This window comes from Eleginops maclovinus, chromosome 5 (assembly GCF_036324505.1).
Source record: "Eleginops maclovinus isolate JMC-PN-2008 ecotype Puerto Natales chromosome 5, JC_Emac_rtc_rv5, whole genome shotgun sequence".
NCBI lineage: Eukaryota > Metazoa > Chordata > Actinopteri > Perciformes > Eleginopidae > Eleginops > Eleginops maclovinus.
Genome location: NC_086353.1, coordinates 16,222,747 through 16,238,429, shown reverse-complemented (window position 1 = coordinate 16,238,429; position 15,683 = coordinate 16,222,747). Strand labels below are relative to the sequence as shown.

Below are 15,683 nucleotides of genomic sequence, written 5' to 3'. Positions count from 1 at the left end.
CTTTTTTGCCCCACTGTACATGTAACCAAAGGGTTTCACAAAAAAGTATTCAACCATTCCCTTTAGTAGCTTTTAGTTTCACATGAACACAAGAATTGTATGCAATATCCTGCAAGTAGGTCACATTCAGTTCTGACCTGCTTGTGTAAGCTTCGGTTCTGCTTCAAAAGCCGTTTGGTGTGCAACAAAAAGCAACCTAGAGCGCATTTAAAAAAAGGAAGTGGACAGTTTTACTGCAGCCTGTATCATAGAGGGAGATTTCAGATTGTTCACTGAGATAGGAAACATTTCAGTGACAATGAGTCTGTGCACAATCTGCTGTCTGGGTGCCTGTGGCACACATGATTCCAATTTCATGAAATAATGGATCCAAAAAAAGACAATGACAATCATATTTATTGTGTGTGTATACACTGCTTTTTAGAAGTAAGGCTGGACCATGTGTAAAAAGTTCCTTTTTATCCATTTACCACAGTGGCCCCCTTCAGGGTGCCTGTGGTAGCTGAGCAAGGGCGTAGAAAGAGTCATTTTCGTTACTTTTAGATTTAAATTGTTCTGATTGCCCAGTGGGTTTAATTTGATCTTTGGGCAGTTGAGGAACAGAATACACCAAGTCGTCTTTGCTCTCTGCATACGCCACCCTTGAATTCGTCTTACACCTAGCATCTGCTGATCGGATATCTTGGAGGAAGGAATGATTAGCATAGATGTCGACCGGGTCAGTCTGTTCTTCAAGTCTGATTTCATCATATTCAACTTCCTTGAAATAGAAACAGTGAGAAAAAACTGTGAGACAGACTTCTGAAGTCAGTGAACTAGATGTTGTAACATTCTTAACACCGCTAACATTGGTTGGTTATTCACACAACAAATACACAGAACAAGTCTGATCTCATCAGTGGGTAATTCCTGAATTCCAGAAAAACAATGGAAAAAACAGAGGAAAAACAGAGCAACCCTAACTACACTATGACAATGAACCCCATTCCTATATTTTGTAGTGGAAATGTACAATATTGGCTACACAAAAATGGAGTGGAACATTTTGGCACTTACATTTTACATTACACACATGATAGTGCTGTGATTACCTAATCATAAATGTGTTGCTTGCTTAAAACAGAGCCGGTCTTCTTATTTTCCACATTAATTTTCATGTTTGTACGTTATATATACAGAATGCTGAGCAACACAATTCCATATACTGATTTCCAAGACTGCTAATTGTGTGTGACAAGAAAATAATGTTTTTAGCATTGTGATAGATTGATTATACCAGCATAATCCTAACAACAGCCACATGTCTTCTTGAAATGATACACAGAATAATATAACTAGTGTTGTTATATTAGGTCGGACAAACAAATGAAACAATACGTTTTCAACTTCTTCCCTATTCATTTTCAAAATGTTCTCAAATCATTACATTTTATATAGACCAGTTCTGTATCTCCATCTCCAGGAATTTAATTTTGGATACAGTTGCTTTAAGCTGCATAAAGATGTGGGCAGATTTCCTGTCTGACTTGTATTAGGTGGTTGCTAAAGTCTGCTGGGGTTGAACAGATGTGGCCTTTAAGTGTCAGACCTCACACTTTAAAACTGCTTGTCTGGTACAATACTCCTACATTAGTCTCAAAAGGTGCATAAGGAGAACCTTGCAGAATGTATTTTGTCCACCAGTATCTTCTGTCTTACTACAGTTTCCCTACAGTTGGGAAAGACAAGGGAAGTGTTGTGCTGTACAAAGGATTGTTGTTTTTTAATTAAAAGTCATGATGTTCTAGTTGTTCTTATTGTCAATAATGATGAGCTCAGAAACGAAAAAAAGTCCTAAATGGCAATAAAGTAAGAGATGTGAAATAAATACCAAAGGTGTAAAAGAGAAGCCTGAGTCTCACAGAAGCTAAGGGAATGCATTTGTAAGTACTTCAAGCAAGCGGTCTCGGTGGGAAAGCAAACTTAAACCATCCACCCTCCAAATCTCACCTGTTGTAAGTCTTCCTGTGGCCTCACAGCACTTGTCACACATTCTGCAAACATACAGTACAGGAAATATTTGTGAATATGTCTGGTTGAGGCTTGACTGGTGTTGTCACATATACACAATGTGTGTTTGTTTGTGGGTCTTACTCTGTTGTTTCATCCTCATCTTGCTCATAAGCATCAGTAACACCATCAGTATGATTATTGTGAGAATGACACCCGAGATCAAAAATGGTATACTCTCTGAACAAAAACAGAGAAAGAGGAAGAAACATTTGAGAAGCTTGATCACACAGGTTCATACTGCTCTTCATAGACAGTGGTCTTTATAATATATTCATTTTGTTTTTAATATATTTAGGACATTTAAAAGACATTTAAAGAAAACCAAAATAAAATGCATTCAAAGGATCCTAACAAAGATGGCATGCATGAGGCTCGCTAAGTGAGCTCAACTTTATTGTATCTTCATATTAACATATTGATAGAATATTCATTATTCTTTCAAAGTGTAAAGCAGAGAGGACACTCCCTTCATTAAGGTACTAGCACTGACCATGATAGGACAAATATGTATATGTTGACTCATCGAACAAGCGCTATTTTCATTATGTAATATTCCCCACCTTGATCAACTGGACCCATTAATTTAAATAAAAATAGCAACTTGAATTAACATTATATATATATACAATATACAGGTAATACATGTATGTATTTGTGTAAGTTCAGATAAGAGCACTTCATACCGGCTCCTTGTGTTGCTGGTGCAGTAGGTGTCACAGTATTAATGGTCGAGTTAGATGCAGAAACATCAGGGATATTATCTGAGCTGTTTGACACTGCTGATGAGAGAGTGGGAAAAATGTTCACTGTTTCTGGAGTTTTTTTAGGAGCTGAAAACGATAAACACATAATATATTAATTTGGCAACAATTTGAAAGGATTTTACTTTTTATAAAGTGTGTAAAGAATGGTATATTTATTAACTAAAGAGCATTAACTTACCCTCATCAATGAGAAGATTCACCTTTATATATGAATCAGGACCACTCCTCTCCACTCCACAGTAATATGTGTTAGAGTCTGACTTTTGGAGATTAGTGAAGGTCACAAATAAATAATTTCCTCTGTTAGTTATTTCTATTCTGTTTCGTTTTGTAGTCTTTCCAGATGCTGCTTTGAGGATGATGTGTGTGTTTTCAGTGCATGGAGTTCTACAAAAGTACTTGTTATTATGTTGTACATTAGTCCAAACGTTCCATCTGAGCATGTGAATGACACACTTTCCCCAACACGGCCATGTATGTTGAGAGGCTTCATCTCCACAAAGCACAGAGCTACAAGTTGAAATAAAGGAAACATTATTAACATTTTACTCTCATTGTATTTTAGTGTCAATGCACAGATGAATTAAATGTTGCACATTGATTATCGTAATAATTGAATGTACTATTTGTATTGTCAACATTTAACTTTGTTAAGAGAATGAATGAATTATTAATTTAGCAAACAACCCAGAAAAGCATGCAGCATACAAATAACAAATAAACTCACCAGAAAGAAGACAGGAGTAAGCATATATTTTCATCATGGTAGAAAATGATGATCAAAGAACACAAAGCCACATCAAAAATCAGTGTGACTACACTCCGTGAAGTATTTCTAAGTACTTAACTTCCCCTTTCTCTTACCCTTGAAGCTCCACCCTTTCCTCTGAACACACACACACACACACACACACACACACACACACACACACACACACACACACACACACACACACACACACACACACACACACACACACACACACACACACACACACACACACACACACACACACACCACACCACACACACACACACACACACACACACACACACACACACAAAACATACTAATTATGTGTAAGACTGTGTGGGTGAATAAGAAAGTAGAACACAGGACACTATTATTATTCTGCAATTTTAACAGACCAAAAAGCAAAGTGCTAAAGATTTGGGGGAGGGTGGAATTTGCCACCTTAAAACCACAGCGTTATTTGACACTAGACTCTGAAGCCTGTCAACATGGCAAAATGTACTCATACACAGACTTCAGTCTTTATCATGATGACTGTTTTATAAAAGTCAAAAAGAAAAAGCTTTTAAACATAAAAGTAATTGATTTAAAATGAATCATAACTTTGAGAAAAAAACATCCCACACCCCAGGCCTATAATCTTAACCAAAAACGCAACAGGGTATTATTAAATACTTTCTAAAATGGAGCTTGAGGAGGCTAGCTTTTTTCCCAAACTATGTGCTGAGCCCCTTTTATGTGATGGTTTACATGTTTGAAAAAATAGCATAGATTTGCAATGAAAGTACAAAACAAATGACCATACTAATGTGTTGCTTAAATGAATCCAAATGTATGAGCCACTGCTTGTACCCACCGCAACTGAGGCAAACTTTTCAGCATTCTGGGAAAAAAAAGTTGTATTGGAAAATAGAAAAATAATACAATGTAAAAAAAGATGTGACATAACTTTGTGGAGTAGTGTGATTGATAGACATCTCTCTCTGCGTGAACGTAACATCTGCTGTATATTATAAGATGAGTAGAGAATGAAATACAACATAAAGTCATATTTTTCACAGTCCATGCAAACTGAATTATTCTCATGATGTCAAGTATCTTTGTAAAAATAACTCCAATTCAATACGATACATAGCTTCAGGACAGAGGGGAAATGTTTCTTTTAATTGTATTTTACATGACACAAAGCTAATCATTATCTTCTGCTGCAGTGATCATCTGAAGTTGTGGCTAAGCTGTGAGAAGTGCAATCCCCCCTGGTGGGTGTGAGAGAGCTGTAGACTTGGTCTTCATCCATTGTCAACGGGTGGAGGGATTGGTAGACTTCATCAGGCCGTTCGCCCTGTGGATCATAACATGCATTACTGACAGTATGTTGATAGATGTTAACCATGTTAAACAGAGTAAAAGTAACGTGTTTCTTTCAGATTCAAATGAAATTGGAAAACATTTCTGCAACACCTCTTCAGAGAGCTAACTCCAACGAGTATTTGCAAAAAGACTTTAAATGTAAGTAAGGTTAGTAGCTACCAAGCAAAGTGGAAATGAGAAGTAACGTAATGACCAAAAGCATGATAAGGTTATGATAATTCATAAAGCAGATGCAACAACTACCTCAAGTTTCAACAGGAACAAGTGTTTTTGATTTCCTCTCTGCAAATTCAAGGTATAATGAAAACAAGTACTACATGATGACAAAAAGTACATGATCCGCTCAGCCTTTACAATGTTACTATCTTTGTACCATATGTTTTTAGCCAGAATAAAATAATAATGTTTATCTGATCAACTGTTGGATGGATTTCCATGACATTTGGTAAAGAGATATACACCCAAAAAACTGAAATGCTGACTTTAAATCAATCTATTATGTCAACAGATTCCACATAACTGTATTAGGTTAGTTGAAAGCAATCATATTAAGTCTAGCATTTGAAGTGTTTTCAGAAATATTGATAAATGTCGCCGGTTGCAGCCCAGTAATCAATTCATTAAAACGGAATAATATTTATTATGTTTGTTTTATAATTCTGGGGTTCTTGTGTTTCTAGATTTCGAGCTGCTCTTACAGCATAAAAAAGAATAATAAGTAAATAAAATCTAGCTGAGGAAGTATTTTACCATGTATGGTAGATCCAACAGAAAGTGCCATGAACGTATTTTAAGATTCAGAATAGCAAGAACTCACCTCGTATATTTCCTCGTGTGGGGAGCTAACATCAAGGCCTCCTGGGAGAAATACATTTGTTTATCAAACTGGCCAACATAATGATCACATCATTAAAGTAATTCTGGGTTTACAGAACAGTGGCTTTGCTGGACACTTATTAACACTTAAGTAATCCTATATTGTTATTTCATTTAGATTGACCTACATTTAGAAGCTAGAATATTTCATTGCGAGTGTATACCAATATGTGTCTGGCAAGTACTCAGTCAGTAGGGGCTTGGACTGGGATTCGTAGGGTCCCCGGTTCAAGTCCCCGAACAGATCTAAAATATGGGGTGTGGTCTGGTACTTGGAGAGGTCCCAGTTCACCTCCTGGGCCCTGCCATGGTGCCCTTGAGCAGGCTGCGGACACCCCCAATCCCCTTTTACTCCCAGGTGCTGTACAATAGCTGCCCACTGCTCCTAGTACAAGGATGGGTTAAATGCAGTGGTCAAATGTCTGTGTGTGCTGTGTGCATGTGTGACATAATAAAGACGGTTTAGTCCTCCGATTCTAGTTGGTTTTGGTGTCTTACTCTGTCCTGTCTTCATCAGCTTCCTGGTAAGCAGCACCACAACCATAACTAAGGTCATTAATGAAATAAGGCCTGCAATCAAATATGATGCACTTCCTGCGAAAGAGAGAAAAGGATAAGGATAAGCAGCTTGATCGAATGTCCAACCCCAGCTCACTCCCCACATCCACTCATAGCTATAGGTAAGTGAGTAATACTACAACATCACATTTAAATGCTAATGCATCAAGACTTGAGGGCAAGCACAGAGTTAGAAAAGAGGGGATTTTGGCCATGGATGGATTTCTTAACAGCTTGAGAATCATACTATATTAACAATGCAAATAATATGTTAAGTTTGCATTTAAATTTTAACGAAAAGTACAACTAACATATCAAACTCAGATTAGCACACTTTATACCTGCTCCTTGTGTGTAATAATAATATATAATAATAATAATGGAAGTGTATGATGCAGCGAATCGCTGGTTCATACTGCTCTGCATAGACAGTGGTCTTTACAATAAATTCATTTTTAATATATTTAGGACATGCAAAGGACATGTCAAAATAAACTAAATAAAATGCATTCAAAGGATCCTAACAAAGATGGCATGCATGAGGCTCGCTAAGTGAGCTCAACTTTATTGTATCTTCATATTAACATATTGATAGAATATTCATTACTCTTTCAAAGTGTAAAGCAGAGAGGACACTCCCTTCATTAAGGTACTAGCACTGACCATGATAGGACAAATATATATATGTTGACTCATCGAACAAGCGCTATTTTCATTATGTAATATTCCCCACCTTGATCAACTGGACCCATTAATTTAAATAAAAATAGCAACTTGAATTAACATTATATACTGTATATATACAATATACAGGTAATACATGTATGTATTTGTGTAAGTTCAGATAAGAGCACTTCATACCGGCTCCTTGTGTTGCTGGTGCAGTAGGTGTCACAGTATTAATGGTCGAGTTAGATGCAGAAACATCAGGGATATTATCTGAGCTGTTTGACACTGCTGATGAGAGAGTGGGAAAAATGTTCACTGTTTCTGGAGTTTTTTTAGGAGCTGAAAACGATAAACACATAATATATTAATTTGGCAACAATTTGAAAGGATTTTACTTTTTATAAAGTGTGTAAAGAATGGTATATTTATTAACTAAAGAGCATTAACTTACCCTCATCAATGAGAAGATTCACCTTTATATATGAATCACGACCACTCCTCTCCACTCCACAGTAATATGTGTTAGAGTCTGACTTTTGGAGATTAGTGAAGGTCACAAATAAATCATTTCCTCTGTTAGTTATTTCTATTCTGTTTCGTTTTGTAGTCTTTCCAGATGCTGCTTTGAGGATGATGTGTGTGTTTTCAGTGCATGGAGTTCTACAAAAGTACTTGTCATTATGTTGTACATTAGTCCAAACGTTCCTTCCTGAGCATGTGAATGACACACTTTCCCAAAACGTGGCCATGTATGTTAAGAGGCTTCATCTCCACAAAACTGAGAGCTACAAGTGGAAATAAAGGAAACATTTATAATTATCATTGTACTGTCAATGCTTAAATAATTCAAATTTGCATATTCATTATCCAATTGATCCACTGTATTATTTGTAATGGCAAAACAAACCAAAAAGCATAAAACAGCAATAATTATATTAAATAAACTCACCAGAAAAAAGACAGGAGTACGCATAGACTTTTATCATGGTCAAAAGGATGATCAAGAACATGAAGGCGAGTGCAGATGAATACTATGGTCAGTGTAACCAAGTTTAAGTCTTTAAAGTATTTAAAAGTATTTAACTTCCCCTTCCGATAAACCTCGAAGCTCCACCCTTTCCATTTTTAAAATGTACTTTTTTATAGTAGAGACACACAAAGACAAACTCAAAGAGAACAAATTCAGCAGGTAAACATATGCACATTATAAATGATGGGTAAAATGTATTTGTTTATCACACTGACCAAAGTAATCAACATTATATCATATGTAGTACTTGGTTTACAGTACAGTGGCGGTCCTCAAAACATTGGTGACCTAATCTGACTCACTCCCTTCACAATGTTTTTTGTTGTGTGTGTGTGTGTGTGTGTGTCTGTGTAATGTTTTTATACAATGCTCTGCCACTGTTGGTTGGTGTGTCTTACTCTGTCTTCTCTTCATCAGCTTCCTGCAAAGCAGCAGCACGATCATCATCAGGGTGATAAGAATAAGAATTGCAATACAATTTTAGTAAGCTTCCTGCCAAAGACGGGAAAGATGAAAGAACTAGATCTGGTTTAAAAATATTTATGACATTGCTGTTATTTTTCATTCACAGATTACTGCAATCATTATTCTTTTATAACTCAACAGCTTGTGGATTATTCTACAATGGCAGTGAAGATATCATTTATACTCTGAGTTTCAATTGCTATAAAAAAATGAAGCACATCTATCTAGCTCAGAAAAGTGCATTTCATACAGCCTGATGCAGCAGGTGTTGGAGTTATAATGGTTTTGTACGACTCTGGGGGAGTGGAAACAACTACAACTGTTTTCCTTCGACTGTAGGACTGTGAACATAATCAAAGCAATATAAGTTGATTAAGTAACAATTTGAACAGTGATTACTTCTTATTAAGGAGTGGTATTGTTTTAACAAAGAGCATTAACTTACCCTTTGTAAGATTCACCTTTATTTATGTATCAGGACCATTACTCTGCACTCCACAGTAATATAACCTAGAATCTGACTTTTGGAGATTAGTGAAGGTCACAAATAAATTATTTCCTCGTTAGTTATTTCTATTCTGTTTCATTGTGTAGTCTTTCCAGATGCTGCTTTGATGATGATATGTTTGTCTTCAGTGCATGGACTTCTACAAAAGTACTTGTCATTATAAGGTACATTAGTCCAAATGTCCCAGTCTGACCATTTGAATGACACACTTTCCCCAACAAGGCCATGTATGTGGAGAGGCTTCATCTCCACAAAACACAGAGCTACAAGTGGAAATAAAGGAACCATTTATGATGTTCATTGTACTATCAATTTTTAAATAATTCAGATATGCACATTACTTTTAATGTTGATCAATTCTAATATTTGTGGTAGTAAAAGTACACTCTGATTTTTATCATAGTCTTTAAAGTATTTGAAAGTGTTTATCTTCCAGTGTGAAGTTTGAGCCTTAAGGAAAACTGGCTCTCCGTCTGTCTTTTTAAACACCAAGAATACACAGCATGAAACGTACTTGAGCACATTCAAGAGTCTCCCAGAACTGAAGGAAGAACAATTTCTAGAAGACTATATATACTCTTCTGTCAGGTTAAATGGTTCAACTCTTTTTAATTTTTTTTTACATATGAATCAAAAGGTCTATAATGCAAGTACAACTCCGAGTGTGTGTATATGTTTCTTTTTCAGTGTCTGTTTCAAACTCTTACAGCAAATGTTGTGATTGTTGGAACAGTGGAAATGATTTTAACTATGTTTCTGTTTGATGATCATCGACAAGGTCCATGAACAGAGCATGATTTGATTTCTACAGTAATAAATAACAACTGTGCAAAATCAATGTTGCTTTAGGGGCAGTGACTACTTTAGAGTCACCTTTTTTCTGACTAGAGACAAAACAGGATGTCATTGCTGTTAGCAGGTTTAAGTGTGGTTAAGATTAGCGTGACAGTGCTGCAGACTTCCTTTTTGTTGACTTGGTTCAGGCATCGATATGTTCACTCCTTAACAGCATGATCAGGTATTTGATACTCAAAAACAGAAAGAGAATATTATTTCAAAAATAGATAATACAATTATTGAAATATAATGAGCTTGACATCTCAATAAATTTCATCGAAATAACGTTGAAAATGTCGATGCACACAATTTTTAATTTTTTTTTCGGTAGCACAACGGGACTACAATTAACATTTTAGTGTGCAAAACTGTGTTTTAAAATGATCTTGCAAAACTTGAACAATAAATGACATTAAAAGACACATTCGCATGATACATAGGGTAAAATAAGTAAATGATGACTTATGTTAAGAAAATGTTTCCTGCACATGAATCTATTTGTGGATCAGCATCTGGATTTATGTTTTTCTTTCTTTATTGTGGTAATGTTTGAGAAAAATAAGTAAAATTACAATAGGTCTTCGCTCCGACTTTGTCGAGCTCAGGCCCTAATAATTGTTTTCTGAAAATCTTCTGACTGTGTTTGTCGGCCTTGCTTAGAAAGGAGCAGTGAAAACACTCACCTGATGGTGCTATTCTCTTTCTTAGAAGCACTAATACAATGAGTCCCATCACAAGTCACTTGCAGTATCTGCAATGCAGTTACAGCAACCATATGAAAGTGTGAGTGAAATTTCATGCAGCAAAAGAAGCGGTCAATGATGAAAGCATAGATAAAAACAACACTAGGTATAATTCACTTGGTAAATATTTGTTTATAAATCACTTTCTGAAAACTTAACAAATGTAACTTTGAGATTTGTCTCAGTATAGGACACCACATCTCTGCAGTCTGCAAAGGCATGTGGAAAAGTCTGATATTTTGAGACAAGTCTTATGCATAGTCTGTTCCTATAGTTACTTTTTAAAATGCCCATCCAATGTTGATATCTATGTGTCTTTTGCATTGGCATTCTCAAAGAGAGACTACTTAATGTGAGGTGTGACTAATATTTTGGTAGATACAATTTAAATATAGCTGTAGTTTCAGTCCTATTTCTGTTATCTCACATATAGATGTATCTTTCTGAAGAAATAATTCTGAGATACAAATGTATTCTTGTTTATTCTGGGTACTTTATTGGGATGCACATAAGACAAATACAATTTTGCTTAGTTACTTGTTGTTATCCGGCTGGTACTGCAGTGACAAACAGAAAGACTTCACTGACATGTGCTCTCTCGTTGACTTCCTCTGGCCAGAGAAGCTGATCTTTGTTTTTTTAATTTTTCTTCAGGTGGTTGCTATAAACATATCATTTAGACTGCACACACTGTTACATCGTGTACATGTTTTAGGAGATCACACAGATCATTAGGACATTTTAAACTTCTTCTCCAAAACCACTGAACTCAGTACTTGTTACTCATACTTTGTACTACCCTTATCTACATTACAAGGCCTGGTTTCTACAAGATTGATTTTTTCCAAACCAAAACTCAGATTTTGATAATTCTCTCACTTGATCAAATAAAATCAGTATTATGTTGACAGCATTATTTCTGAAAACATTTGTTTTTGCGCTAATAAAGAGATTATTCCTTTTTCTACAAGTGTTGCATTATTGCTCACTTCCATCCATCCATCCATCCATCCATCCATCTTCTCCCGCTTTTCCGTCAGGGTCGCGGAGGTAACAGCTCCAGCAGAGAGCCCCAAACTTTCCTTTCCCTGGCCACATCAACCAGCTCTGACTGGGGGATTCCAAGGCGCTCCAAGGCCAGCGAAGAGATATAATCCATCCACCTGGTCCTAGGTCTGCCCCTCGGTCTCTCTTCCCAGCTGGACGTGCCTGGAAAACCTCCCTAGGGAGGCGCCTTCTGGGTCAGCTCCCTTTTCATCACAACAGTGCGGTAAAGCGACTGCAGTACCGCTCCCGCTGCTCTGATTCTCCGGCCCATCTCACGCTCCATTTTTCCCTCACTCGAGAACAAGACCCCGAGATACTTGAACTCCTTCACTTGGGGTAAGGCCTCATTCCCTACCTGGAGTGGACAGTCCTTCAGTTTCCTGCTGAGAACCATGGCCTCAGATTTGGAGGTGCTGATCCTCATCCCAGCCGCTTCACACTCGGCCGCGAACCGATCCAGTGAGTGCTGAAGGTCACAGACCGATGAAGCCATTAGGACCACATCATCTGCAAAAAGCAGTGACCCCCTCCCCCACGACTATGCCTAGAAAATCCTGTCCATGAATATCACAAACAGGATTGGTGGAGGGGGACTGGACAGGCGATGCCGGAGTCGACAGGACAGGCAGGGCCAGAGTCGACTGGACAGGCCGGGCCGGAGTCGACAGGACAGGCCGGGCCGGAGTCGACCGGACTGGCGAGGCTGGTGTCAGCCGGGCCGCCAACAGGACAGCAGGGGCTGGTGTTGGCCGGGCCGCCGACAGGACAGCAGGCGTAGCTGGAGTTGGCCGGGCTGCAGCTGGGAGCATGGCGGCCAGGGCTTGGCCTGGAAACATGGCTGCTATGGCCGGAACTGCAGACGGGTACGCGGCTGCTAGGGCCAAAACTTCAGTCGGAAGCGTGGGTGCAGGAGGCTTGGCTGCAGGAGGCTTGGCTGCAGGAGGCTTGGCTGCAGGAAGCGTCATGGCTGTGACACGAGGTTTAAGGAAAGGGTGCAGGCTTTCTGGGGAATTGACAAATGTCCTTAAATAGTCCGGCAGTGAGTTCTCGAACCATGGCTTAGCTGCCAATTCCCGGCGTGCATGAAGAAGAGCTGCATCCTGAGCCTCTTTAGAACCTGCTCTTCTCCACTCTCCATAAATACATAAAATGTTGTAGGAAAACTCCACAGGAGCATCCTCAAAAAGTACTGCTGTGTCCATTTTTGGGGTTTGGTCGTTCTGTCAGGGTTGGGGAAACAGGACCCAAGTGCAGTAAATCCAGGGGACGCAGGTAAAGGTCAAAAACAAAAAGCGAGCTTTATTCAAAAGATGTTGATGAAAACACGAAGCAAGGGGAACACAGGACATGAAAAACACTTAGCTCCAGACATCAAGGGCGACAGGAACAGGCAGGTAACATGGATAAGATCAGGGAAGAACAACGACCTAACAACAGACAAAAGGGAAACAGGGACTAAATACACATGGGTAATCACAAGATGAGAGACAGCTGGTCCCCCTTTTTTAAAAGAGGAACCACCACCCCGGTCTGCCACTCCTTCGGTACTGTTTCCAACTTCCACGCAATGTTGATGAGACGTGTCAACCATGACAGTCCCTCAACACCCAGAGCCTTCATTATTTCTGGGCGGATCTCATCCACCCCCGGGGCTTTGCCACTGTGGAGCTGTTTAACTACCTCAGTGACTTACCCCGTGAGATTGGAATTGATCCCCCTTCATACTCAGTTGTCGGATTCAGGAGTTCCTCAAAGTGTTCCTTCCAACACACTATCAGTTGCGGTCAACAGCGTCCCATCCTTACTGTACACAGCTTGGATGGTTCCCTGCTTCCCCCTCCTGAGGTGTCGGACGGTTTTCCAGAACAACTTTGGTGCCGACCGAAAGTCCTTCTCCATGGCTTCTCCGAACTTCTCCCACACCCGCTGCTTTGCCTCGGCCACGGCTGAGGCTGCTGACCTTCGGGCCCGTCGATACCTTACAACTGCGTCAGGAGTACCAAGGGATAACATATCCCGGAAGGCCTCCTTCTTTAGTCGGACGGCTTCCCTGACCGCCAGTGTCCACCACGAGGTTCGAGGGTTACCGCCCCTTGAGGCACCTAAAACCTTGAGACCACAGCTCCCCACCGCAGCTTCGGCAATGGAGGCTTTGAACACCGCCCACTCTGGTTCAATGTCCCCAGCCTCCACAGATATGCCTGAAAAGCTCCGCCGGAGGTGTGAGTTGAAGGCCTCCTGGACTTGGGACTCCTCCAGACGTTCCCAGTTCACCTCCTCCAGGGCCGGGTATCCTCGCTTTCAAGTTTGTTTGTTATGAGGTCTTATTGCTCACTTGCCAACATCAAACAAGGTCAATCAAACCTTAAACCATGCAGAACTAAAAAACGCGGATGAAGCAATGTGTTTGGGGAGCCGTACAACCACACATTTCCACACTGACGCCAGCGCTCACAACACACTGGTAATTCAGTCCTCCCACTTCAACCCATTTCACAACTGTGCCTCTGTTTCCAAATGACAAAAATATGGTGGCCATTCATGGACATGTCTTATCACCTCTGCAGCATCATTTATTTTCTTTCCATGTTCACCTGCTGTCTGCTTGATTCTCTCATATACATGGTGATTAACCAAACCATTCTACTCTCCTAGGTAATGTGTCTCAACAAGGAAGAAGGAAATGAGAGAATATTATCTCCATCCTCCGCTTGTCCTACAAATACACACTTTTATCATCCACTGACAATGGGGCCTCTGCTTTTGTGTGTGTTTGTGTGTTTAGTGTAGAGTAGTGTCATAGATAAGGAAAGGTTTGTCAGGGCAGCTCATATGAATGCTGCCATTTGACACTCAACGAGGCAACCTCGCCTATATTACCATACAAGTACAAGGACAATGTGGATAATTACAAATAATGTCTCATTTGCATTGTATATCCTCCTTGATGTTGCTCACTATAACAGCAAAAATGTAGGGCACTTTTTTTCTGACAAAGCTCAGCGACCACGTTCAAAGCTTTATGGATTCAGAAAAGGTGGAAACGGTTCAGACCATTTTTCTATCTTAGATTTAATTCAGATAAAGTTTACATTTTCAAAAGAAACTTCAGTATATATGTGTATCAATAAAACAGAACTATTTCAAATGTACAATATGAACTGCGGTAATTGTAATATACAGCTCCGGAAAAAATTAAGGGACCACTTCCTAAATCTCAATCTCTACATTGAGAGCCATTCCAGTGTCTGTTGAATTCCAACACCTATAAATAGTAAAACTGGAGAAACTGATAATGCTGCAGTGGTCACTTAAGTTTTTCCAGTGCTGTATATTCCTCTTGTTCCTGGCTCTTTATTCTGTTGGCTGTGGGACTGCCTTCTGACACGTCGTTGTTTTCCACCGAACTCGCAGTTTCAACCTCTTGTGTTATTTGCTGGAAGGGTTGGTGGACACACAGCCTTTTGCTCACATTGCTTATATACACTGACAATGTGGGAAGATGATGCTGCTGGCTACTCCACTATTCATGCTTCAGAAGAGTGAAGAGATTAGAGTCACAAAATATTTCATCACATTGCTGCGCTGTTTAATTTCCTTAAAAAAAGAAAGAAAAAAAAAAAAGAAGAAATCCAAGTTCAAAATAATCATAGCAAGTACTCATATGAGCAACCCATAAATAAAAATGAAGAACTGGTCATTATGATGAATAGCATTTCATGGCCCTGATAAACATTAACCCTTACAGTTACACAATAATAAAGTCCTTTAACAGGGTCTATACTAGCTTTAATGTTTTGTGTTGATGTATGTTTTTACAGTTTGTCATTAAGGTCACTCAGAGACCGTAAAGACATCCAAAAAAGGCTGTTTCCATGAGGGAGGATTAATACGAATATCCACCCCATCATTCGGGTCAGCTCCAATCTTTAATGGGTTCTACCTTGGGCCACGATACAATAGTTTTTTCTTCAATTCTGCTAACAAACTTACTAACCAAATCAAAAAG

The 15,683-nt window shown here is 39.0% G+C and overlaps 2 protein-coding genes across 2 annotated transcripts; both read right to left on the bottom strand.

Annotated features, from left to right (window-relative positions):
- Nucleotides 1-378: 378 nt before the first annotated feature.
- Nucleotides 379-3,624, bottom strand: LOC134864180 (CMRF35-like molecule 5). The gene is given in 7 exon segments (XM_063882979.1): nt 379-760; nt 1,990-2,033; nt 2,134-2,229; nt 2,736-2,882; nt 2,995-3,252; nt 3,255-3,326; nt 3,544-3,624. Coding segments are annotated over 7 exon segments (930 nt in total). The 5' UTR covers nt 3,581-3,624; the 3' UTR covers nt 379-484.
- Nucleotides 3,625-4,708: 1,084 nt separating this feature from the next.
- On the bottom strand, nt 4,709-7,793 carry LOC134864445 (CMRF35-like molecule 5). Its single transcript, XM_063883411.1, has 5 exons — nt 7,496-7,793; nt 7,237-7,383; nt 6,316-6,411; nt 5,759-5,799; nt 4,709-4,912 (listed from the first exon to the last, which is right to left on the bottom strand). The coding sequence occupies exons 1-5, from the start codon at nt 7,791-7,793 to the stop codon at nt 4,766-4,768; spliced, it is 729 nt and encodes a 242-aa protein (XP_063739481.1). The 3' UTR covers nt 4,709-4,765.
- Between the last annotated feature and the right edge of the window lie 7,890 nt (nt 7,794-15,683).